This window comes from Leptinotarsa decemlineata, unplaced genomic scaffold, assembly GCF_025532065.1.
Source record: "Leptinotarsa decemlineata unplaced genomic scaffold, Ldec_3_MD MMD2_tig00026336_RagTag_RagTag, whole genome shotgun sequence".
Taxonomy (NCBI): Eukaryota; Metazoa; Arthropoda; class Insecta; order Coleoptera; family Chrysomelidae; genus Leptinotarsa; species Leptinotarsa decemlineata.
The window spans coordinates 6,658,246-6,682,718 of record NW_027412692.1 but is presented as its reverse complement, the minus strand read 5'-3'; the positions used below and the strand labels follow the sequence as shown (position 1 = coordinate 6,682,718).

Genomic DNA, 24,473 nt, shown 5'->3' with positions numbered 1-24,473 from the left:
GCAAGAACAAGGAGAATATAAAAAAATATTAAAAATCAGCCGATCAAGACCAACTATTTTGTTGCTGATTCTCGGAGCGTATTTGAGTATCCTCCTGATGAACAACAAATTTACAACACTTTTCCTTCCCAGGAAAACCAGTTTCAAGATAGCAAGAACGAGGAAAATGAAAAAAAAAATAAAAATCGTCCAGTCGGTTTCAACTATTTTGTTGCTTATACTCAAGGTGTATTTGAGTATACTCCTAGTGAGCAACAAATTTAAAACACTTTTTATTCTAAGGAAAAACCAGTTTCAAGATAGCAAGATCAGAAAAAAAATTATAAAAAAAAATTTCGCTGTATCCAAGGTTTAGCAACTAAATCTTCTGTAAAGATCAAAAGAAAAGTATATAATTTATTGAGTTACCTTGCTACCTTTATATCACAATAGCATTATTTGCGATTTCTAGGGATCGACACGAGCAACAAAATCGTTGTTGAATTTCACTAGTTCGGACTTCCATTGTCTACTATATAAAATGATTTGAAATCCCTGAATCAACTAAAAAAGAAGAATTAAAAATGAATAACTGAAAATAAGAATTATATCAACCAAAATAAACCTGAAATGAAATAATAGTGAAATAAAATACAAGTAAAAATAGAAAGAAAATAAAAATAAAAAGTGGAGCGATTCCAAGTCACGTTATTTCACGACGTTTCGATTTTTAGTATCTACAATCGTCTTCGGGTGATGACTGGACTGATTCCTCCGAGAGATGACTATTTATAGGTCGTTCGAGTACTTTCACTTATCCCCGCTTTCCATTTTCCGCTTCACTGGTTCCGTGGGAGATGACCGTTTTGGCGGGAGTTGGCCATTTTTCGCTTGATGATGGGTTTCCATATGTTGCGTATTTCTACAATGGCTTGGCTGAATACGTTGTTGGACAACATGTATGCGGCTTCCTTGAATTTTCTCCTAAACCAATGTTCCTCTCTGTGCAAGATCTCAGCTTGGGACCACTCGATGTTGTGTTGATGGGTCCAAACATGGTCTGCTATTCCTGATTTGCTGGTTTCCCCTCGCTGTGTGTGTTTCTTGTGCTCGGCAATGCGAACATTCAACGGCCTCTTAGTTTCACCAATATAGGATTTTCCGCTCTCACAGGGTATCCGGTTAATGCAATTCTTGGAATCGCAGTCTGCGTTTGGTTTTTTATATAGTAGACAATGGAAGTCCGAACTAGTGAAATTCATCATGAAACATTGTCAATCACCTTCAAACAAACGTTAAAATCGTTGTTTTGGCAACTACTTAGCTAAAAATTGATGTATTTTTTGCAATTTTGCTGGATTCGCCATGCTAGCCTTATAGGGCTATATTTCATGTCGGTCGGTTACACCGGTCAAATAGTCAAATGAATATTATATTCTAAGTCTTCTTGTTTCAGGTACCTCCCACCAACCAAACCAAGCTGGAAGGTGAAAAAGTCCAGTTCAACTGCGAGGCTAAAGCGCAGCCCGGCAACGTAACGGTGAAATGGTTCCGAGAGGGCGCGCCAGTCAAGGAGCTGGCGTCTCTCGAAACGAGGGTCACCATCAGGCGGGACGGATCATTAGTCATAAATCCGGTCAGCTCCGACGATTCCGGACAATATCTGTGCGAAGTGAGCAACGGCATCGGCGAGCCGCAATCCGCTTGGGCTTATCTCAACGTAGAATGTGAGTGGAAATTCATTTTCGAATTGAATCTTTCGTTTCCTCATTTTTTAAGCAGATATGAAGCGGAAGTTTGAAAGAACAATTTATTAACGGCAGAGTAGTAGCTCAGGGACTGGAAAGAAGTTATAATAATGTATCACAAACTTTAACTAAAATATTATACAGGGTGTTTCTCAATAACATGCCAATATTTGAAGACGTTGGACCGCTTTGAGAAAAAAAATTATGTCCTAAAGATTTGTTTGGAAGTGTTTAATATTGTTTCATAGTGAATTTTACAAGTTTGGCTTCTATTAACTGATATGATTCGTAAACTATGAAAGGACATATAAAATTACAATGAATAGCTAAAATATTAATTATATATACTACACTACACTGCTGAGCAAGAACAAGAACGTCTTGATGATTCTGAGCAGTATTTGGCCACGTTTGAACATGACAAACCAAAATTTTTGCATCGATATGTGACAATGGATGAAACATGGATCCATCCCGTCATTCAGAAATCAAAACAATTATCATTTGAGGGGAGAGCAACTGGTGAACCTCGTCCAAAGCGCCTGAAAGCACAACATCGGCTAGAAACGTTATGGCCTCCTTATTTTGGGTTATGCGTGGTGTGATATTCATCGACTATCTTGAGAAGGAAAATAACCCCAACAGTGAATATTATATAGCGTTATTGGAGCGCTTGAAGGCCAAAATTGCAAAGAAACGACCGCATAGAGCAAAAAAATGTCAAGACAACGCATCGTGTCACAAGTCAATCAAAACAATGGCAACTACATGAACTGCGAACTGCTCCCACATCCACCGTATTCACCAGATTTGGATCACATCGAATGAAGAGAGTATTGCTGAAACTGTGAGGCCTATTTTGAGTCAAAAGATAACTCGTTCTACAAAAGTGATATTGACATGATTGTGTGGTTCTTCATGAAATTACGTTGATGAATAAAGCCAATTTTGAACAAAAAAAAACGCGTTTTTTCTCTTAGACCCGGGACTTTTCACCCGTGTGTTTACTATAAGTAATAAAAGATGAAATGATTACAATAAAATAAATGAAATGAAATAATCAAGAGAAAAGATGAAAATTACCACGGAGTGAAAATAATTAAAAAATCAAAATGAGCAAATAGCGAATGAAGCGAATATAAATATATAATAAGATAAAGTAAAAAAATTAACAGATTCACCTCCCGACGTTTCGATTCTTATTATCCACAATCGTCTTCGGGTGATGACTGGACTAAGGGCAAGCGCACATTACAGACTTTTTATCAAGCGATAGTTTAGTCTGGTTGGGCTGGGTGAGAGCACACTACTCAAACAAAACTGTTCGGTTCGGTGCGGGTGCGCAGACCACCAACTGAAAAGTCTGAAGAGTTGTTGATGTATATAATATATTAACGCGTTGTATCGAAAGTATTGAAGAATGTTATCGAGGAAAGCCATTATATTAACATCGAAATATTCTTTTAATGCTTCATTTTATAATGCAGGTCGCAACTTCCGCAATTGAATTTTCAACTGAACATTCGGCAATATTCGACATAATTATGAAAAAATAATATGTAATGAAAACGGAAATATATTCAAAGATAAAGTAGGTACTAGATAGTATTTTATATCAGATATCAATAATGGAATGTAGAGTGGGGAGTCTGCAGGCACCGACTGTTTAGTTGGTGAGTCTGCGCACTCTCATAAACAAACAGTCTGATTAGAATTCGGCCGATAGTTGTCCAAATTTGTAATTGAATCAGAATTGGGTAGCCTATCCAACTTGTTTCTGATTATTCAGTCGGCCGACTGGAATCGCTTAGATGTGCGGACTCACATTACGATTCTATACTAATAAGTATCCAACTAAACTATCGGCCGATTAATAATAATAATAATAATTCTTTATTTCCAGTAGGACAATAAAATTGTGTAGGAAGTGTCAATACAATACAAATTGAAAAAAAAAGGAAAGAGGAAGAGAGACTATGCATTATTCAAAGAATTCCCGCAAGGCATAAAAACCTTTTTCTGATAAATATTTTTTGAACAGAGAAAAACTATTCAAGGCTTTTTAATAATCTGGAAGGTGAATATATATCTTTGGATCTATGTATTCTGGTCTACATGATGTTACTTTGAATCTAGCTAATGGCAAATGAAAATGGTTTATGGTTCTAGTATCATGTTGTTAAAGTTAAAACGTTAAAACGCCGTACTCATTAAAAAGTGTCTTGCATGATTCTCTATTAGAAAAATTTGCTATGCACCTCAGAATTCGCTTTTCTGATATAAAAACATTTCCTGCTGTGGTGAAACTACCCCAGAAACAGATACCATACCTAGGTCTTGATTCTACTTGAGCATAATATATATTCAGCAGCTGACTCTTTGTTAAAATTGTTCGTAAATTGATGAAAAGACACTACAATGAATTAAGTTTTGATATTAATTGTTGACAGTGGCCTTTCCAATTGAGGAACTCATCTAAAATGATTCCCAAGAATCTTACATTGTGATCAGTATTTGTTAGGGTCACATTGTTTACCATGAAATGTACGTTTTCCACTCTGTTTTGCCAGTTGTGAATACGAATAACATCTGTTTTGTCTGCATTGAAAAATAAATCGTTGTTATTGAAATAATTTGATATCCGCCTTACTATTCTCGCACAATTGTTTTGAAATTCTTTTGTATCTGGTGCAGATATAACTAGCGAAAAGTCATCTGCATTAGCGGTATAATGACCTTCGGTAACTACTGATTCAATGTTATTTACATAGAGTACAAACAGTAAAGGACCCTTTATTGAACCCTGTGGCACTCCCATACTTAGATTCAAATATTCAGAATTGACTCTATAGATTTCATTTTCCCTCTCAACTTGAACTGACACATATTGTTTTCTATTTTCCAGAAATGATGTCAGCCAACTGGGAGAACCCCTCTTATTTTTTTTTATAATGAAAACATTGCTGTATTAATTGATTTTTCGGAACGAAATCCATGTTGCATTTGACTTAATATGAAATGTTTATTTAAAAATGAACAGAGGCGTGCAAGAAAAGCGTATTCAAAAACTTTAGACAATACAAAGGGAACTGTAGTAGGGCGATAATTTTCCATTAATGTTGGATCCTTTTTTTTGAAAATGGGTATAATTTTTCCAGTTTTTAAATGTTTTGGAAGAACACCTACTGTAAATGACATATTAATCAAATGTGTCAAAGACGCAATAATTACAGGAAGAACTCTTTTTAATATGAACATAGGTATTTCATCTGGACCTGATAATTTTTTATTTTTTAGTTTGTTATTTAATAGTATAAACAATTCGTCACCTGTTTATGGAATCAAATACATCGTGTGAGGATTGAAATCTACTAATTTTTCAAATTCACTGTTTGTAGAGCGTATTTGATTCACTTAGTAAGAGTGTTGATAAAAAAAGTATTAAACAAGGAAGAGATAGTTTCTGGGTCTTCTATCAGCTGGTCATCCAACCTAATATTTATGTCATTGTATGTTCTGTGTTTATTTGTTAATTCAGATACCACATTCCATGAGGCACGGCTCTTATTAGGGGCTTTATATATCTTATCTTCGTAATATTTTTTTCTTTTTTTCTTCAATTTAGGCATGGTGTTTTCTCTTTGCCTCTTTATAGACTGGTAAAAAAGTTGAATATGTATTTTTTAAAGTAAACAAGTCTCTCAATGATGTACCAGATTGTATGATTGAATCAACTACCCATCTCTTATTATTGTCGTTGAAATAAAATCTTTTTTCAGGAAAATTTGAATTAAAATGGTTGAGTAAAATTTCATAAAAATAGTTGAAAGCTTCATTAAAATCTGCAATTCTGTAAACATTTTCCCACTGTTCATAACTCAAGGAGTTTTCAAAATTTATGCTGTTACTTTCATTGAAGTTTCTCTTTATTTCACTTTTGACGTGACTGACTTTATCCTTATTCAAAGTATCCAGCTCTAAAAGTGCTATTCTATGATCAGAAATATTGTTGTCTAAAACACAGCAAGTAGCATCATTAGAAAAATTTATAAAAATCTGATCGATTATTGTTGATGTCGTATCCGTTACTTGGGTAGGCCATCCTATTAACGGAATTAAATTAAAACGAGATAAAACCGTACACAATGAATTAAAGTTTTCGTTTGTATTCATGTCAAAGTTAAAATCACCGCGGAGTATAAAATGGATTCTGGGTTTGTACATATAGTCTTACATCTCAGAAATCTTATCTAAAAATAAATTAGCATCTCCACTAGGAGCTTTATAACAGTTTAAAATAATATTTATGCCACGCTTTGTTTTAAAGGAAGCGGCACAAATTTCAAAATGTTGTTCGACACAAAATTTCGATACATCTATGGATTTCATTTCAAAACGTGGTGGGCCCACATGCTAACTCCTCCACAGCGCATAGTTGGTCTGCAGTAGATACTAATTGGTTTATAATTTTCAATATGTGTGCAATTTAATTGAATTAAAAGTCGGTAGTGTGCGCTTGTCCTAAGTGTGCTTCACCGGTTTAGCAGTGATGAGTGAGAAATAATATGGAAGAAGAAACATGTTCTACAAAATCAGATACTTGAAACTCCTGGAATGAATTATTATGTACATCTAATCGAAATAGTTTTTCGATTTCATCCAAAGTGAATATCTAGTAACTCAATATATTAGTTCGTAGTTGCAGTTTGTTAGTTGTAATCATCAATAATTTTTTCTAGATCCCGCCAAGGTAACTTTCACTCCCACTATACAGTACCTTCCCTTCCGATTGGCTGGAGTTGTACAGTGCTACATCAAAGCCAATCCCCCTCTACAGTATGTCACGTGGACTAAAGATAAGCGATTGTTGGAGCCTTACCAGACCAAAGATATAGTGATTATGAATAATGGCTCACTTTTGTTCACCAGAGTGAACGAAAATCACCAGGTCAGTTTAACTTTCACTACTTATAATTTTTGTATTATTATATAGTGTAGAAACATTCGAATCAATATTTAGAAATTATATTTTATTCTGTTATTCCTTCATTTCTATTTTAATATTCATGAAACAATTGATGTGCTTCAACTGTTTGATGGAATCGGCCGATAAGCAGAATATATAAATAATTTAACATTTTTTTCTTCAGGGTCGATATACCTGCACACCTTATAACGCACAAGGTACTCAAGGTAGTTCTGGACAGATGGAAGTGTTGGTGAGGAAGCCCCCAGTATTTACCATCGAACCTGAAGCAATGTACCAACGGAAAGTAGGGGAAACTGTCGAAATGCATTGCGACGCTCAGGAAGCTGAAGGCACCCAAAAACCTTCAATTCAGTGGCAAAGAAGGGATGGTGAGAAGACATTTTCTATTTCGTTTATTCTATTTGAAGTAGTTCTTCCTCACCAAGAGATACACTTGCCATTGGACGAACTGCTTCAGTTCACTACACAACTCTCAATATTACTTTTAACTCACTATTATTTTTGAAATCAGCCTTTGAGTTTTTTGTTCTTACGGTATGGTACTTTTTTCAGGAACACCCCTGCCAAAAAATCGTGTGAAAATACTGGGTGGGAACATAACAATAGAGTCTCTTAGGCGATCCGACTTCGGCTTCTACCAGTGCATTGCCACCAACGAAGTAGCAACGATTATCACGGCAACACAGCTAGTAGTCGAAGGTGAGAATCAACTTTTCTATTGTATGTGTCAGCTCGGGAAATTCTTCAGGTAAAATATTCCAAACTGACAGTTAATCTATGTTAATATGTAACAGTTGATGTCTAACCCCAATTTCAATTTTCATAACTGGCTAACAAAGTCATGAGAAACTTCAAAGTACATTTAGGTAGATTGATATCAGAGAAAAACTCAAATTTCTCAATGTGACATGTCATCACATCAAATTAAAATTATAATAAATACAAATTTTATTCACACAGACATAATGTTGTTGGTGTCTGTAATTTCTAACCTAGTTGTGATCAAACCATCAACTCAAGAACATTATTTTTCATTCTGCTGAGCAGAATAATGATAGCATAATAATACACTAGCAAACAGCATGACGGCAGGTAGAAAAGGGTCGATTTATGTTATCGAAATTTACCTAATCCAGGTACAGGTGGGTCGGTAGCCTAGTGGGTTGACGTTTGTGGTTTGTTTGACTCACTTAAACAACCGCTGTGCGAACCGGTGGTTCGAACTGCAGGGTCGGACGATCGATTTTCACTTCCTTCCGTCCAACCCGTGTTAGGAATCCCACGTTAAAAGGTTTGATCTCGTTAATCCTTAGCTCGCATAAGTTTCGACTTTTGAGAGGGAGGCCACCGCTGGTTAATGAAAAAACAGCTTCTAACAGGTATTAGCACACCTAACAACCCGAGACACCATAAATACGCTTTACACAGCCGTAATATCCCGTCATCGGATATTTTGGGATACCTCGCACTAGCGAAATGTCAGGAAGAAATTTATGTTATGGGGGAAATTCTGAACTCGTGATAATGGATCAAGTTGGAACCATGAGACCAGGAAATATAATTACTACTAGAAATGTCAAGCTTATTTTTCAAAGCGTGTTCAGCCACTGCAAGCTGTAGTCTAGCTAACCGGGTAACTCATTCCCGTGTCACAGTAGGTTCTTTTACCACGCGATCCGCCCGAGTTGCCGTTGACCTTCAACCGCTCTTAGGATGAGATTCTCATCCAACGCGTTCAGTGCTGTAGTATCAAAGGATTCGACGGTACACGAGCATTGGATTAGTTATAATGAACGGTCGGAAATTGATATTGTGTTTAGTTTATTCGCTGTTGTTATTGTTGTTTTTAGTTTTTGTAGTTGGTTATAAGTAACTTACCACAAAATCTTTTATAATATCTTTAATTTCGTTTTTATATGAGCGCACGTCTATGGTAAAAGAACAAAATTGGCTCCACACTTCGTTTCGAGGTCACCGAAAACTTTGTAAATGTATGAATGAAAGTAGTGGGAGTGGACTTCTTGGTTGATTTTTACTATTCCTGTGTCCTAGTAGTCGTTGGTGTATTGATTGTGACACTATGTTGGTACTATGAAGCAAAATATATCAATTCACTGGCAACAGTGTGCTGGATGAAGAGACGCCCTTGCCATTTAAATACCGTCAATTGGATCGAACTTACTTAATGGACGACTTCGTGAATGAGTCCTTTATATACTATAACAATGACCGAAAAAGGATTCGTCGAAGTTCAGTCAGAGATGGCGGATTTTTTTTTTTCGAATAATTCATTGTTTGCATCTGCGAAAATGCGAAGCGTTAAAGCCAAGAGGTAGAATTTTCCTGGGAATGAAATACGCAAGTGTATGTAATCTCGATAGCATCACAAAATTCTTCGACTCATAAAGGGTTATTTTCAGCCTTTCTCCAACTCCACATGGTAAAACGCAGACCTCATCTGTAATAGGATTGGTTCGAAAATAGGTGTAGAATGACAGAAAACCAATTTTATTCGATGTCTATTGAATTTTCTGCTGTCAGCTATCAGCGTTTTGTTGAATTAAACAACTAAATCCGTGAAAAACTGATTCAAAATACATTTAAACAATGAATAAGAGAACCAACAATAATTTTTTATGGTATCTGAAACTCCCCTAAAACCAGGCACACTTGTTCTGTCCGATCATTTAGTAAAAACTATTAAAATGATGAACGGTCAGGTAGAGGCATCTAGTCGTATACTTATCAACATTTCGAAGTAGAAACCACATGACCACATACAGGATGATTCTGCTCCACATCTTCCATGCAAATATGCCAAAAAATATGTACCTTTTATCTCCTGAGCCTCCAAAAGCTGCTATATTATAGGTAATTATATCAATATTGAATGGGGTGGTATCAAGTGTTTTCCTTTTTTTTTACTTTACGAAATTAGCTATCTCTGGTTGGGTTTTCTATTGAAATTTCATGCTCATAGAACCTTTCATATAATTCTGAAATGTTTCGAATCGTTAACATATTTGAATGTGTTCGCCGCAAAATGCTCTTTGAGGAGCAGAACCTTGTTGGTACATCTATGTGACTCAGTAGTTAGTACACGCTTGGTATGAGTTTGACCTTTCTGGAGTTCCTCGTAGAAAGGTCTGACAAATCTTCAATCAATTGTTGCCCTATGATGAGGAAAATTATTGTTCTATTTTGTAGCTTTGCTAGAAGCTATTATTTTCGAGCCACTTCTGTAGATTTGTAGCAAAATAGCTCAGCAGATCTGCCAAATTCGAGTAGGAGATGCTGTGTTTTCATCACTTGTTTGAAGAAAAAATTATTGTTCAATTCAAATGTATTCATTAATAAAAAAAACACTTGTACTTCGAATAATTCGTGTCTTTCATTCTTTTTTTTATCCAGGCACTCAACCCCATGCCCCATATAACCTCACTGGGACTTCTACTGAATTCGCGGTGACTCTCAGCTGGTTACCTGGCTACAGCGGAGGTCCTGACTACAAGCAAGATTACACCATATGGTACCGCGAAGCCGGTGTCTCCGATTGGTCGACAATCCCAGTCACGCCTTCCGGAAGTACCCAGGTTACCATCAATAGACTGGCTCCTGGTACGACCTACGAATTCCAGGTGGTCGGCAAAAACGCCTTAGGAGACGGTATGATGAGTAAGATCGTTACCGTTAGGACTCTAGGTGAGTTTTTATGACTGATTCAGATTCAGATTATGACTAGCTTCAATAGATTATCAAGGCTTCGTCACTTCTCAGAAGCAACACCCTTGTATTATTTGAGATTGAGTTGATATCTTTTATATGTACATTACTGAAAATTCCTAATCTCCACAATGAGTTTGTGAAGTAGGTTAGGTTACCTTAGATCGGAAGTGAAATTAGTTTGTATGGTGAGTGGTCTTTCAGGTCAGATGGTAAGAGTACGGCTCTGCCGAACTCTGAAAACCTGACGCGGTCCTCAGCGGGGCAGGAACAAAGTATGTTCTCTGCTGTTTCATCATTTTCCAAACGGAGGCGACACACACTGTCTTCCGACAGACCGAGTCTGCATATGATGATTCAAATGATAGAAGGCCTGTTAGACATCGTAGTTTATCCCTAGTATAGTCCAACAACTCTGGTATTAAGCTTCGAAGGTGAATAAACCCCTTGGAGTGAGCCAATCCTGGAAGATTCTACCAGAAGTCCATAAATCTTTTTGCCGTCCAGGCCTAAAGTGATGCCAATGACAGGTTCCGGTCCGATGAAGCAGTATTCCGAAATTACATAGAAACAATTCAAAATACAATGTTGCCAGATGCAAATTCAATTAATTTTCATTTCGGAAATTTTCAAGCTACTATAATATTTATTTTTTCCCTGGAGGTAAATGTTAACTATTTTTCAAGAAAGGGTTCGATATAAGTCAAGATATCACTCTGATAAGTTTTGAATTTTGTTAATTTTTTATACCAAACGCCATTATTTTAAAAGTTTATAAGTTTTCGAAGAAGAAAATGGGGATTATGAGGATATAAACAGAGTGAACTTGGTTTGTACGTATTTTACTGTATCGTTGGGTCGGCGAAAGAATACACGAAATTTACCACACAAATAGTTATTTCAACAACTAATGAACCAACTGTAGTTATGTCATATTCCACAGTAAGTACATTTTTCGTCATGATTTGGGAATCTTATGTTCCACATACTGGAATTTTTAAAAATATCAGATGCCGGAGTTGAAAAAAGAAATATAAAATGTTGTTAAAGAATAATTAATAAATTGCTGACGAATTCAATGAAATTGACTCCAAATCATCAAATGTCAAAAATAGAAATAATTCTTCTTTGACATTTGATGCACACATTATTGAAGCATATGTATATTTTCGTCAAAAATTCACCTTATTTTTTTACCAGACCTTGTACACCCTTTACTGTAACTGATACTCAAATCCATCTCGAATAGTACGGGTAGTGATCGAATTAAATCCTCTCCTCCTCTTGAATCAATTTGGTATTCCGAACGGATTACAACAAATGTAGTCCATCAAATCAACATACACTGATTGCCTTGAAAACTTGTGTGCCTAGGCTTGGTTGCCGGCTAAATCGGATCCAGCACAATGCAAATTTCACTAATATCATCTGATTAATCCAATTTTCGTCCATATACTAACGATGTTTGTTTGTTTGTTTGCTTTCTCAATGGAACAGAAGTTGGCTTACCGCACCAGATCAAAGTTACTCCTACTCCTTTTCTCACTCCGAATTCGGGTAAGAAATTTTCACAAAATTACACTTGTTGACTGTAGCTTACGATTATAGCAGATTGATAATACTTTTCAAGAATTTTTGTTTTCATTTGTGAAATTACAGTGACATTCATCGATGCACTTTCTTTTCTTCGTTCTTAAAGCTATCAATACTTTTGAGAGATTAATCTTTTACCTTAGAAACTTTAACTACACGCGTTGGTGTATAAGTATGCACCACTATTCGAAAATGGACCATAAGTTTTCACAAACTCTTTAGGCTGGAAACCTTACACTGGAGTGTCGTCCTCAATTATCTAAGAATTGCCGTTTGAGTAGTGTCGAGTAATTTGAATATTTGAGCCGCAAATCACTAAGAAGTATAGTGAACAGAATATACCACGCGTGTATGTCGTAACCATGTTTCGTTTCGTGACTTAGTGTTTGACATTATACTCATATTGATTGAATGAATATTATCATGATATTATCGAACATTTATTTTCAAAAAACGGTATTTATAAAGTGTGTAAAAGCCAAATGGAATAAATTAATTATTTCGGTTACGGTACATATTTCAACAAAATTCCGAAACACGTCAAATTCAAATTATAATTTGACATACTTCAACGGAAAAATGCTACCCCTCCTTTCAATCCCCGTCGAATGACAGGTACAACCCCCAATTTTTCAAATGGGGGGCTTGTGATATATCGTTTGAAAGGTCTCTTCATTCTTTATTTAAAAATATTATCGCTTTTAAGTGCATTGCAACAATTGAGATGGAATAAATTAAAATCATGTGGTTACCGAAATTAGATAAAATACACTCAAAACTTATTACATGTTGAGGTATTGATAATAAGAAAATAAGCAATAACCATAGCAATTTTCTTTTTAGATGTTACCTTTTAAAAAACTGTAAATAATTTTCGTGGCAACGTTACTTTAAAACGCCTTGTCAACTTGTTTTGTATGTTACAACGTTAGTTGTCAGTATTTTAATTTAAGTTTAAAGTTCGTCAACTTCAAGTCTGACAAATGGTTAGATTAACGGAAATGCATAAAATAACAGTTTTAACAAATGATTGGTTACGGAGATAAAACACGAACACAACAGGAAGTAGCTCGCGTATTTTATGAGAAATTTCCTAATTTACCGCCCATATCTCAAGGAAAAATAAGCAAAATAGAGAAGCAATTTCGCGAGCTTGGTCATGTGTGGCAGAATTGAAAATCAGCTGCCAATGCTGATGAACTCAAATTAGATGTGATGCTTGAGTTTGAGGAAAACCCACATACATCGAGTAGACAGACATCCACTACATTCAATGTCAGCCATACATCGATAGTAAACATATTAAAAGAAAATAAAATGCATCCCTATAAAATGATACCTACTCAGGAGCTCATGGAAGAAGATTTTGATAGAAGAACTTATTTTTGTGAGCAAATGATGGACATGTTGGATAACATTATCATCCAATTAGAAGACGTTATGTTTTCTGATAAGTGTACTTTGTCTCTTAACGAGCATGCTAATCAACAAAATCGCTGCTACTGGTCAACGGCAAAACCTCACTGGATGAGAGAAGATCACACGCAATACCCTTGAAAGGTTAATGTTTGGGCATGGATTGTAGAAAACCATGTCATTGGTCCCTTTTTCATTGAGAGCAACTTGAATGGCGATAATTATTTGGCACTTTTTAGCAAATTTATATCTTGATCCAGGAAACCCTTAAGTTCCAGTGAATATGATATGGTTTCAGCACGATGTAGCAACACCACATTACCAAGTTTATGTCCGGCAATACCTCAATACAATATTTCCCAATTGGTAGATATAAACGAAAAGCCAGTGACCAAATTTCAGTTGTTATTTCAAAAGTCATGAAAATTTACTGACTCAATGTTTAATATCTGCTCGATAATAGAAATTACTTCTGGCAGCCCCCAATGGCCGGGGTAAATTACCCTAAAATTTTAAAGAGGGTAGAAAATAATAATTATTTTAGTTGAAGTATCAGTCATGAAATTTATGCAGATTATTTTTAAAAGTATACTGAACGTATAAAAAATTCGCCAGAACATTTTCGTCCCTCCTAATTGTTGACAGAACGCTATAAATATTTATAAAAAATAGGTTGAGTTTTGTTATTTCATTAGTCTTCAAATTTTAACACAATGCAGAAAATATGTATAGAATATATATATATATATATATATATATATATATATATATATATATATATATATATTATCTGCCAGAGGGAAAAACGTTCCCGTGCGAGTGCGAGCGGGACAGCTCGCACTCGCACGGGAACGTTTATATATAAAAATATATTTTTCCTCGTACAGAAATATGCACAACAAGCATTTATGCTTAGGTAATTTCTTTACAGGATTATATTATATATTATATTATCTGTAACAACAATATCAATTGTAAAAATAACAATTATGGAATAGATGAATAAAGTTTTGATTGATTTGATTTTTGATTCCATTTGGCTTTTACACTCTATAAAACGCTATCCATTCTGAAAATCCACCGAAATACATACGTACCTATAACCCTTAGTCATGTCCTTGATAACATCATATCTCTCAGAAAGTGCAGAAATAGAAACTTCACCTTCCGATATCCAAATGTTCCTTTCAAAGTACAGAAAATCTGAGCCAGGCCCTGATGGAGAACCACCCGCGAAAATAAAAAGAAGGTGGTATTTTTTCGCATTATGTCACATTCATTCGCATTATGTCACATTATTTTGAGGGCAATACTCAATTTCGAATATATTTTCATTTGCAAAGTTTCAAGAAATTACTCCTTCAAGTTTAACATCATTTTTGAATTTTTTCTCATCGTTCTATATTTTTTAATTTTGTATTTGAAATAAATTGTTGAGACTGTATTGTAAAAATGAATCAGTATTCCCTTTCCCAATTGAGAAAAAAGTTGCTAACGTGCTCTCTCGGAGATTGACGTGTTTTTTCATCAAAAAGTATCTGAACTGATGCCTTCTCGTGTGATTTTTGTCCCACCTCAATATTTAGTCACGTCCAAAAGTTACGAGACGGGTGACTTTTTACGTCAAAATGTATACAACGTGTGTCAGAACTGTATATTTTGCATGTTGAAAATATTATGTTTTCTAACTCTGCGAGAATGGCTTTTGATATACTAATTCTCGTGATACCTTGACAATTCTGTTAAACATTGAGATTTCGTATTTCAGGTTTCGTACTTGATGACTTTGAAAAATCCAAGGGTACAGGTAATTAGAATACCTTTTTATAGATTCATAAATATAGGAAAAACCGCGTGTACCTACGCCCCCAGTATCAGGAAGAAAATGACAGCTTATTTCTCAAAATTTTGCTTTTTTATTTTTCGAAGTATCGTCTTTCATTTCTGTTGCATACCTCATTCATATGGATCGAATTTCAAGCCACATTTCAACCACCAATTTGTAACGTAAGGACGTCCATTGCTCGTCCTTGAACAATCCAATTCCATTATAAGTTTTAGGTGAAAGAATGACGTTATCAAAAAATTGTTTATAAAAATGTTTCAGATATCATTGAATTCAATTTTGAATTACAGTATAGGCTACCCAAAGTTGAGTTTCTTAATGAAAGTAAATAACTTCTTTTTCATTTTTGCGTTTCTTCAAAAGAGTACTTCAAATATGATAACATGGGTACATACCAAAAATAATATCCAAAAGTTGATCTATTCAACCGTCCGTTACAATGAAAAGTCGTTTTTTTTGGTATGAAGATATTTTGAAAAGTTTGACCACTAAATAATATAATATAATATTTCTTCGAAAGGCTTTAAAAATATCGGAAAATACAATATTTTCCAATTTGAACTTCTCCTGCAAAAACTTTGGCTATGAAATTCCAGAGTGCCATAAACTTGAGACAAACTAATAGATTTTCAGAGAATCAACCCTTTCGAAAATTTGAGAGGAAGATATTTGTGTGATGATAATTTGTTCAGGAGATTCGACATCTTGATAACGCACACAAAAACTCATGAAAATCATTGAAAACCCTCATAGAGAAATCATCTGCAAAAAGTTTACATCGCCAGGTTTATTCGGATCAATAATACCAAAAAATGTTCGACTCATTTCAGCCAGATTTCTATAAAATTACAATGTGGAATATATGAGGCCGCTTCCAAAGTTTTTTTCAAAAGTTTTGCCTGTTTAAATGAGTCTACTTTATATAGAATAAAGAAAATAACTTTTGTCTAATTTCTACTAAGTTTATTATTTGTTACGACCGGTTTCGGATTATTACTAGTTACTTGAAAATGGTCTAATACAGTAACTATTCACTTGAAAATGGTCTAATAAAGTAACTAGTTACTTGAAATGGTCTAATAAAGTAACTAGTCACTTGAAAATGGTCTAATGAAGTAACTAGTTACTTGAAAATGGTCTAATAAAGTAACTAGTCACTTGAAAATGGTCTAATAAAGTAAGTAGTTACTTGAAAATGGTCTAATAAACTGAAACCGGTCGTAACAAATAATAAACTCAGTAGAAATTAGACAAAAGTTATTTTCTTTATTTTAATTCAATATGAATTTCTACAAAATGAATAGGTCATCAATCGGACAAGTTTATTATATACTGTAATATATCAATGAATGCTCATTTAATTCAATTGAAGTAAGCATCATTTGAATCAGTGCAGAGGTGCTCTGCAATTCAGTCCATTCAGTGCTACAGTAAAATTGTCTTTTCGATTTATTCAATACAGGATAGGCTCAATTCTTATAGTATTAGATTGTTATGTCATTCTTTCAGGATGCAATTATAATTGACATTTTGTTTACTGTCGAGCCTCCCATAAATACTCTTTCCAGAACAGGATGATATGTATCACTCTGTATGCTGAAATTATTTTCGATAATGTCGAAAATTGAATTTTGAAATTGATCTGTCCGAGGATTTTTAAGAATGTACAACTTTCAGTTACAGGACTTGTAGGCCACTAATAATATTTTTCAAAATGTTATTTTGCTTTTTATCATATGCTAGAATCGATAAATAGTGGCCGTAACTAATGAAAAGAAAATGAGGTTTTTATATGGAAAAATGTTAGATTTAATATTTCTTCCACAAAATTAGAAGGTATTTAATGTGTTTCTATCGTATACGTGACTAGTTGAATAGTATAATTTTATCACTCTATTTCATTATTACCGTCGTTTTTTTACCCCGTCAAAATATCTGAAATATACGTAATAATCAGCCTTACATTATTATTACAACACATTTGAAATACCGAATAGGGTAAATTAAGAGTGATTATGCTCAAATCATGAAATAGATTTTCAGTGGTTTCGATTTATAAATACGGTAATTTCCATTAAGTCCATTAATGCTACGTATTTTCCTTTATGATCGCCGCAATCATTTCTATTTTCGAATCCTACAATGAGTATACCAGCTATTAATGATTTTATTTCACCTTGGAAGCATTTTTGTTGCTTGTACCTTTTCTTCTATCCCCTGCCGTCGCCACTTCACCCCGATCCAGTTATATTGCTCTATTCTTGTATTTTCTGGGTCACGGATATATCTGCATGTGCATGCTAGTAAATTTCGATGTTGTGTACCAAACGTAATATATTTATGCCTGCCTGTTTACGCTGGGTAGCTATAACATAGATTTGTTTTTCCTGTAACGAAAGAATCGTGAAAATATAAAATCATTTTGACTAGGTTCAGCGTTGAAGGAAGAAGAATATAAAATCCCTTCTGCAAATACGTTCTTAAGAAATCCGTTTCATATCACAGGAGTAAACGAAACATATTTGAAACAAGAAACATTTGTGTATTTCCTCCAGTTTAGAAATGGACTCGAATCAAGGATTCCAAAGAAAATCCTCCATACTATTTAAGACCATCGGATAGAACATGAAACTCTCTTTTCAGCGATATTCCACAAGTGTCCACATTTTTATTCACAACAGTTGTTTTTCGCAAATTGAATATAGCGGCATTATTTCTAACAACTAGCATTACTAAAATCAACGTTACAAAACCGACTTCATTCAGTCAATTGGTTGAAAACCAAAGCAAAACGCATTTATAATTCAACGCAGTCCAGTAACGCATTTGTTGCTGAACCACAAATGCGTTACTGGACTCGAATGTCTTTAAAGAACAAGCCTGAGTAAGTTATGGCAATGACATCTTCCCCTTACGAAAACGCCATCTATGAGATCGACAGAGAACTCAATTCCAAAATATTAATAATGAACTGTTATATTTGGAATAATATTATGATAACTCCACGAGAAAGCTAGGGGGCATCACGGCTACCCGCTTTTCGTCAGCTATGTAAAGCAGTAGCAGAATACAACTTCTCATATATAGTCAGTGGGAGTACTTGATTCATAGCCAGTCTTCAAGTATGCCCACTATATGTGAAAAGTTTTCTTTCCTTTTACGAGGAATTGGGCAAATTTCGGATATGCGGTTGGTTACGTCGTTCACAGGCAGATGGGGCGATGACAAACCTGTTGTTTGTTGTCCGCTTCAGCCTGTTGTTTGTTGTCCGGTTCAGCCTATTGTTTGTTGTCCGCTTCAGCCTAGTTCGAGGAATGATACTCTGGAGGAATTCGATTTTCAATTATCGGAAATCATCGACTTCATATTGATGATAGACACTACCTTGCTATGACAAGTGGCCAAACAGCCCGAAACCGGTCTGTAAGTGTGTTCCAATAATTGAAAATCTATTGCGGCAGTTGTTTCGTCCTACAAGGACATTCTCAAAGAAATACAATGAACTGACATAATGGTAACCCTTATATATCTCTAATAATAATAATAATAAAAACTCTATAGGAGTTTGCATCCCAAATCGTCCGTTCCACGGTTGTACTTCCCCCGACAACAGGGAGGCCGTGGACTTTGGAGTGTCTACATGACACAATGGTACTGGATACAGCCTGTAAAGTTGGCAGGAGTTCGGATCCCCTTCTCTGCATGGTCTGTGACCATGAGAGAGCAGGAATTGGAGCATTTCTCCTTAGAGCAGCTGCCCGAGCAGCCAATGAACTCGGTATAGTTTTCGACTCTGAACGAGTTGACCACAACTCTGTCACCGAGTTGGAACCCGTTCAGCAAAAAGCTCAGATAAAAACCGCAGAGATCACCTTACTTCTGCGGAGACACAAGGATAAGCCACTGCATGAGGTCTTTTTCAATAATATTGGAGACCTTGGCTATATTACCATCTACGGCACTCTTACGGTATTGACAAGACACCAGTGTTGCCTTACGCTCCGGGGGATATTGAATCCGTTGTGGGGAACGAGAAGTGCCGAATTTATTGGAACTATTCGTTCCCCACCCTCAGGCTCATACAAGCTAATAAGCCTGATGTAGTCCTTCTCGATCACCAGAGCAAAACGATATTTTTCGTGGAGTTTTCAGCTCCTGGCGAGACGAATATCGTCAGAAAAGAGGAGGAAAAACGGATAAAATATCGAGATTTTCTCTTCGAACTCCGCAGACTCTATCCAGATCACTCTATGGTTGTTCTGATTATTGGAGTCCTTGGTGGAATCTTGAAATCATACCGGCTTGCCGCACTAAGGCAGAAATCTTAGCCGCACAGATGCAGAAGGCTGTCATTCTTGGCTCACTGCGTTTGCTCAGGGCACATGATTCTCGGACCCAATGATCACATACCCCACGGTATGGGAAGTGGTCATTGGTGATAATGCTGGCGCGCCCTCCCGAATGTATCGGGGCTTCGGGGGATAGGGCCTGACCAGTGCACACTACGGTTAAAAAAAATAATAATAATAACATGTTATTCAAGATCCAAATACAAATACAAATGAGAAGTACAAATTGAAAGTTCAAATAAATAACGAGATGCTCGATAAGTAAGTGAATACTTGTTTCGAGATAGACATTTGGTGTGAATGGGTATATACATACATACATTGAAATAGTTAAACAAAAACATAGAATGAATAACATATAAAGGTATTCGACTACGAACATATTCAATCGTAAATGTAACCAAACATATACAGCTATTATAATTTGTTATTATACTCAAAATAAAATAAAATGAAAAAACTAACACTATAATACAATATAAAGACACAGTTCAAGATTATTCAGCTTTCAACCAGTTCTGTTCCTTATAGTGAGACATATGTCTTTAAAATGGTGTTCAATTTTCATTTTCCTTGAAATAAAAATATGAAAACAAATAGTATAATACAGTAACACAATTTTCAACTCAGCGAATATCAAACTTTTAAACAGTTCAGTTCAATACAATATATCAATAATCTATATATCTGTTTGCTAACAGTGATACATCGGTATTTAAAAGGTTTTCAATTTTCATTTTCCTTCGATTATTTCAGTGACTACTATTCTAGGCATTTTCAGAATGTATTTTTTAAATTCTTTCTTGAAAGTAAAAAAGTTTTAGATGTCGGTTATTAATTTGGGAATAGAATTATATACTTTAGGCGCAATGCATCTGTATGACCTTTAACCAAACGATTTAGCCATGTGAGGTACTATATGTTGATTTTTCTGGCGAGTTTCGTAATGGTGAGTAGGTAGCTGTGCCTGATTCCGCGAAGTATGATATTTCGAACCAGATTTCAGATAGTACAATTGCCTTGGATCAAGGATATAACTTTCACTAAAAAGCTGGTCTGACAGCATTATTCTCAGAAATATTTTTTGAATGGTTTCCAGAGGCTCAAGGTGCGTTCTCAGTGCGTCGCCCCATCCCAAAATACCATATCTCAAATGACTTTCTACCAAGGCGTGGTACAAGTTTTTCAGCTGTATATAGCTATACACCACTGTAGATAATAACAGGCGTTCGTTAATAAAGTTATTACCTGAATTTTGTTTACCTGTGACAATGTGGGTACGCTAATCTGAAAACCGGCGAGTAGATCAGGTCGATTTGGTCATTTAGTAGGTTATATCCGCAATGCCTATGCTTACGAATTTCCAAGGATTCCAAATAATGGAATTTTCAACCCCTGCCTGCATAGTACAGGTATCGTTTAGATTCGAGAACTTGTGGTTGCATTCCTAGGAATTATTTAATAACGTCGAATCATTTTTACCTAATCTCGAGGGCTTTCCATGTTCAGCATACCGTTTTGAGAAATTTCGGTCACATTTTTCAGGCAACGGTTGGAAACTCAATTATTTGGAATCCTAGAAAATTCATAAACATAAGCATTGCGGATGTAACCTACTAAATGACGTAATCTACCTGGTCGATTTCCAAATTAGCGTACCCACATTGTTACAGGTAAACAAACTTCAGGTAATAAAGGCATTAAGGACCTACAGTGGTGTATAGATATATAAGGGTTAATATTGTTTTTTCGAAAGAAAAATTGAGATACAGTTGTCAGAATTTACGTCAAAAACTAAGATAATTTTGTTTTTAGGTTGTCACTTCATCAAGTCGTTCTACAATAATTTCATATATGACGTCATAGTGCCGCCATACTGAATTTGGTAAAATATAGCTCCTACGATGCCAATTTGAATAGAAAAAGTCACTTCCATTATATCGTTGAAAACATAATTGCATGTTCTTTTGAATTGCTCAGATAAATAAACAGTTTTCACGTATCTGTAGCCTGTAGTATCTGTACGTTCTACAGTAATTTCGAAACGACATTTCCAAAATGATTTTATCAAACCATTTCGTGTTCAAATCTATTTTATTCATCACGTCTCTCAAATACGATGTCTTTCCTTTAATGAAATTTTCCCCTAATATAAAAGAATAATCAGGAACATCTCTGTATCGAAGAAAATGAAACCCTTATCTCATGAAAGACACAACTTCAATCGATTGATATTTGACCTTTTGCTGATTTTATGAGATAGAAAGTTCAAATGGCAGGCAGTGTTATTGCCCTTTCATTTCTGATGGAGATTGAGGGGAGAAGGATATAGTGAGATTGTAACAATATCACAAAGCAGTAGGGTGTTGATGAGTCTTTCTCGAAGAGGGAAATACGAATGAAACCAGCTTCACATCAGTGCCACTCGATTATCGATAGTAATATTGCTTCACTTTAAAGTGCAACAAAATTTGTGAGTGATCATAAAAAGCAGAATCCGTTCAAAAGATGAAGGGATTTATATTATCTTCCATTGTGTTTCTGTTTGCTTAATCAATACTGCATGGTATGGATATGACACTTTTTAATAAATGCTACAAGGTTTCCCAACGAAAACTGAAGAATAAAATTATCAAAAATAACCGAAATTCGTAAATGAAGGTTGCGACATTTGTACTTTCATCCTCGAGACGCCCACATTGTCCCCCTCAACCAATCAATCAATCAATTTATTCAATACAGATACATATTCTTGTCTATAATGGATGTTAGTGTATCTTCAATAATAATTACAGTGAGTAAAAAAATAAATAAATAATAAATAAGTGGTAATGTTCAGTTCTTGGGAAACGCCAAAGCAAAGCTTGTGTTGCGTATTTTCCCAGATATGAACACAACCATGAATGTAAGTGAGAAAAAAACTATTCATTCCTTTCAGTAAGAAATAAAAATTTATATTAAAATAAAATAATAATAGAAAGCAATGATCAACTCGAAGAAGGATTGAACCAGACAATCAGGCGAAGAGGAGGCAGGTCTAAGTGAGTTAAAAAAAATCAGACATGATTCAGTGAGTTGATTCAAATATTTCTTTTATGAAATCAAAGTTGTGATCAACGAAAGATCTAATTGTTTTCTTGCGTTCATTAATATTTTATATATTTCTTAGTTCAATGGGAACTTGATTGGCAAGTTTCTGTACAAAGTAAGTAACAAACCTTTGGGTATATAAATTTTTACAAAAAGGAACATTAATTGTTCTCTCATATTTGGCTCGGATGTCATGTATGTGTGCCAGATATGTGAGAGGTTGAGTGCATAATACACAGTGATAGGTGTATAATTTTCTGATATTGAACAAACTAGCCTCCTTATATAAGCTATCAGTTGGATGTCTTCTATCTTTCTTCAATAATATTTTAAGCAATGTGTTTCGTATCAGTTGAAGATTATGTAAGTGTGTTTTATTCAACCCACCCCAAACAATAATACAGTTCCTTATAACTGATTCAGCTAATGCATCGTATGTCATCAGTAATAAATGTTTATTCAGTATGTTTCTGAGTTGGTAGAATTTAAAAATGAGTTTTCTAAATCTTTTCACGAGAAAATCTTCATGTTTGTCCCAGCATACATTTTGGTCAAGCATCACACCCTGATATTTTATTGTATCCGTTTTCGTTATACGTGGACAAGAACAAATTATAGAAGTTTGGCAATTAGGGGTATGTATGAAAATGTTTCCCTCTAGTGTTTGATCTCTTATAGTTTGATGAGTATTTTTTTCGCCAAAGAGCAATGCCTAATCAACACAAGAAATTCCTTTTTATCAATTTTCTTCAAACTAATAAAAGTTGCTTCACTCGAAATGTTCTATCCCACAAACGAATACTCCGATAACTGTGAAATTTGTACACGTGTGCTTTGAAGGTAAGGAGTTAACTAAAAATCATATGGAATAAATACTAGCAGCGCCATCTGAATGTTAGCCTACAAACTTCTTAGTCAGCAATGAATATGTAACTGATCTGAAAACCAATGAAAATCTTTGTGATTCATAGTGATTCAGTAAATCACCAAATGATTCGTAGGGAACCAATTGTGATGTATACCGTTGCTGAAAGAGACAACGTTGTATACAAAAACCAAGAACTGTGTCAGATCTACCGCATGAGCATTCACTGATTTGGTAAAGAAATGGCCCGTCCGTAATAGAAAATAAAGGCTTATCAAATTATACAGTCATACAACCTATGAACAATTATCAGTTAGTTCCGGGAACCCTTATAAAACTGAATTGCTCAATGAAGATGATGACCACCGTGGGTGGGACGATAGCTTGGTGGGTTGACGTGTGTGGTTTGCTTCACTCACTCAATCGACCGCTGTGTGAACCGTTGGTTCGAACCGCACGGCCTGACGATCGATTTTCACTTCCTATCGTCCAACCTGTGTTAGGAATCACACGTTTAAAGGTAAGACCTCGTTAGTCCTTAGCTCGCACAAGTTTCGACTTTTGAGAGTTGTCGTTCGTAGGAGACGACAGCTGGATAACGGAAAAATGGATTATAACAATTTTTTCAATAGACCGTTGGGTACAATTTACTGAAAACAAACTATTGATGGAATAACCATTTGAATGCATTAATGAACATGGGTTTTTAGCCACGAGAATCCATTTTATCTAAATGGAGAAGTGAACAGAGACAAAACTATGAGTATTGGTACAATGAGATTTCTCCAGAATTCCTGGTTAAGATTCCTTTGTAACGCATAGGCTCCTTCTTCTTTGATGTGTTCTGAACAGTCAGAATCATCTCCAACTTTTG

The 24,473-nt window shown here is 35.2% G+C and overlaps 1 protein-coding gene across 28 annotated transcripts in view; it reads left to right on the top strand.

Moving 5' to 3' along the window:
- The window catches only part of LOC111502284 (immunoglobulin superfamily member turtle), a 278,977-nt gene that overhangs the window by 208,797 nt on the left and 45,707 nt on the right, over positions 1–24,473 (top strand). For 21 of the 28 annotated variants that reach the window (XR_012467466.1, XR_012467464.1, XR_012467467.1 and 18 more), the window contains 7 exons: positions 1,436–1,706; positions 6,467–6,675; positions 6,878–7,085; positions 7,270–7,416; positions 10,129–10,419; positions 11,938–11,997; positions 15,218–15,256. Coding sequence is in view for 23 of the 28 variants with exons in the window: in XM_074183329.1 (XP_074039430.1) it covers positions 1,436–1,706; positions 6,467–6,675; positions 6,878–7,085; positions 7,270–7,416; positions 10,129–10,419; positions 11,938–11,997; positions 15,218–15,256 (1,225 nt within the window). In the remaining 5 variants the exon portion in view is untranslated. The remainder of the gene's footprint in view (positions 1–1,435; positions 1,707–6,466; positions 6,676–6,877; positions 7,086–7,269; positions 7,417–10,128; positions 10,420–11,937; positions 11,998–15,217; positions 15,257–24,473) is intronic. The other 7 variants (XM_074183324.1, XM_074183316.1, XM_074183321.1 and 4 more) reach the window with 3 other exon arrangements.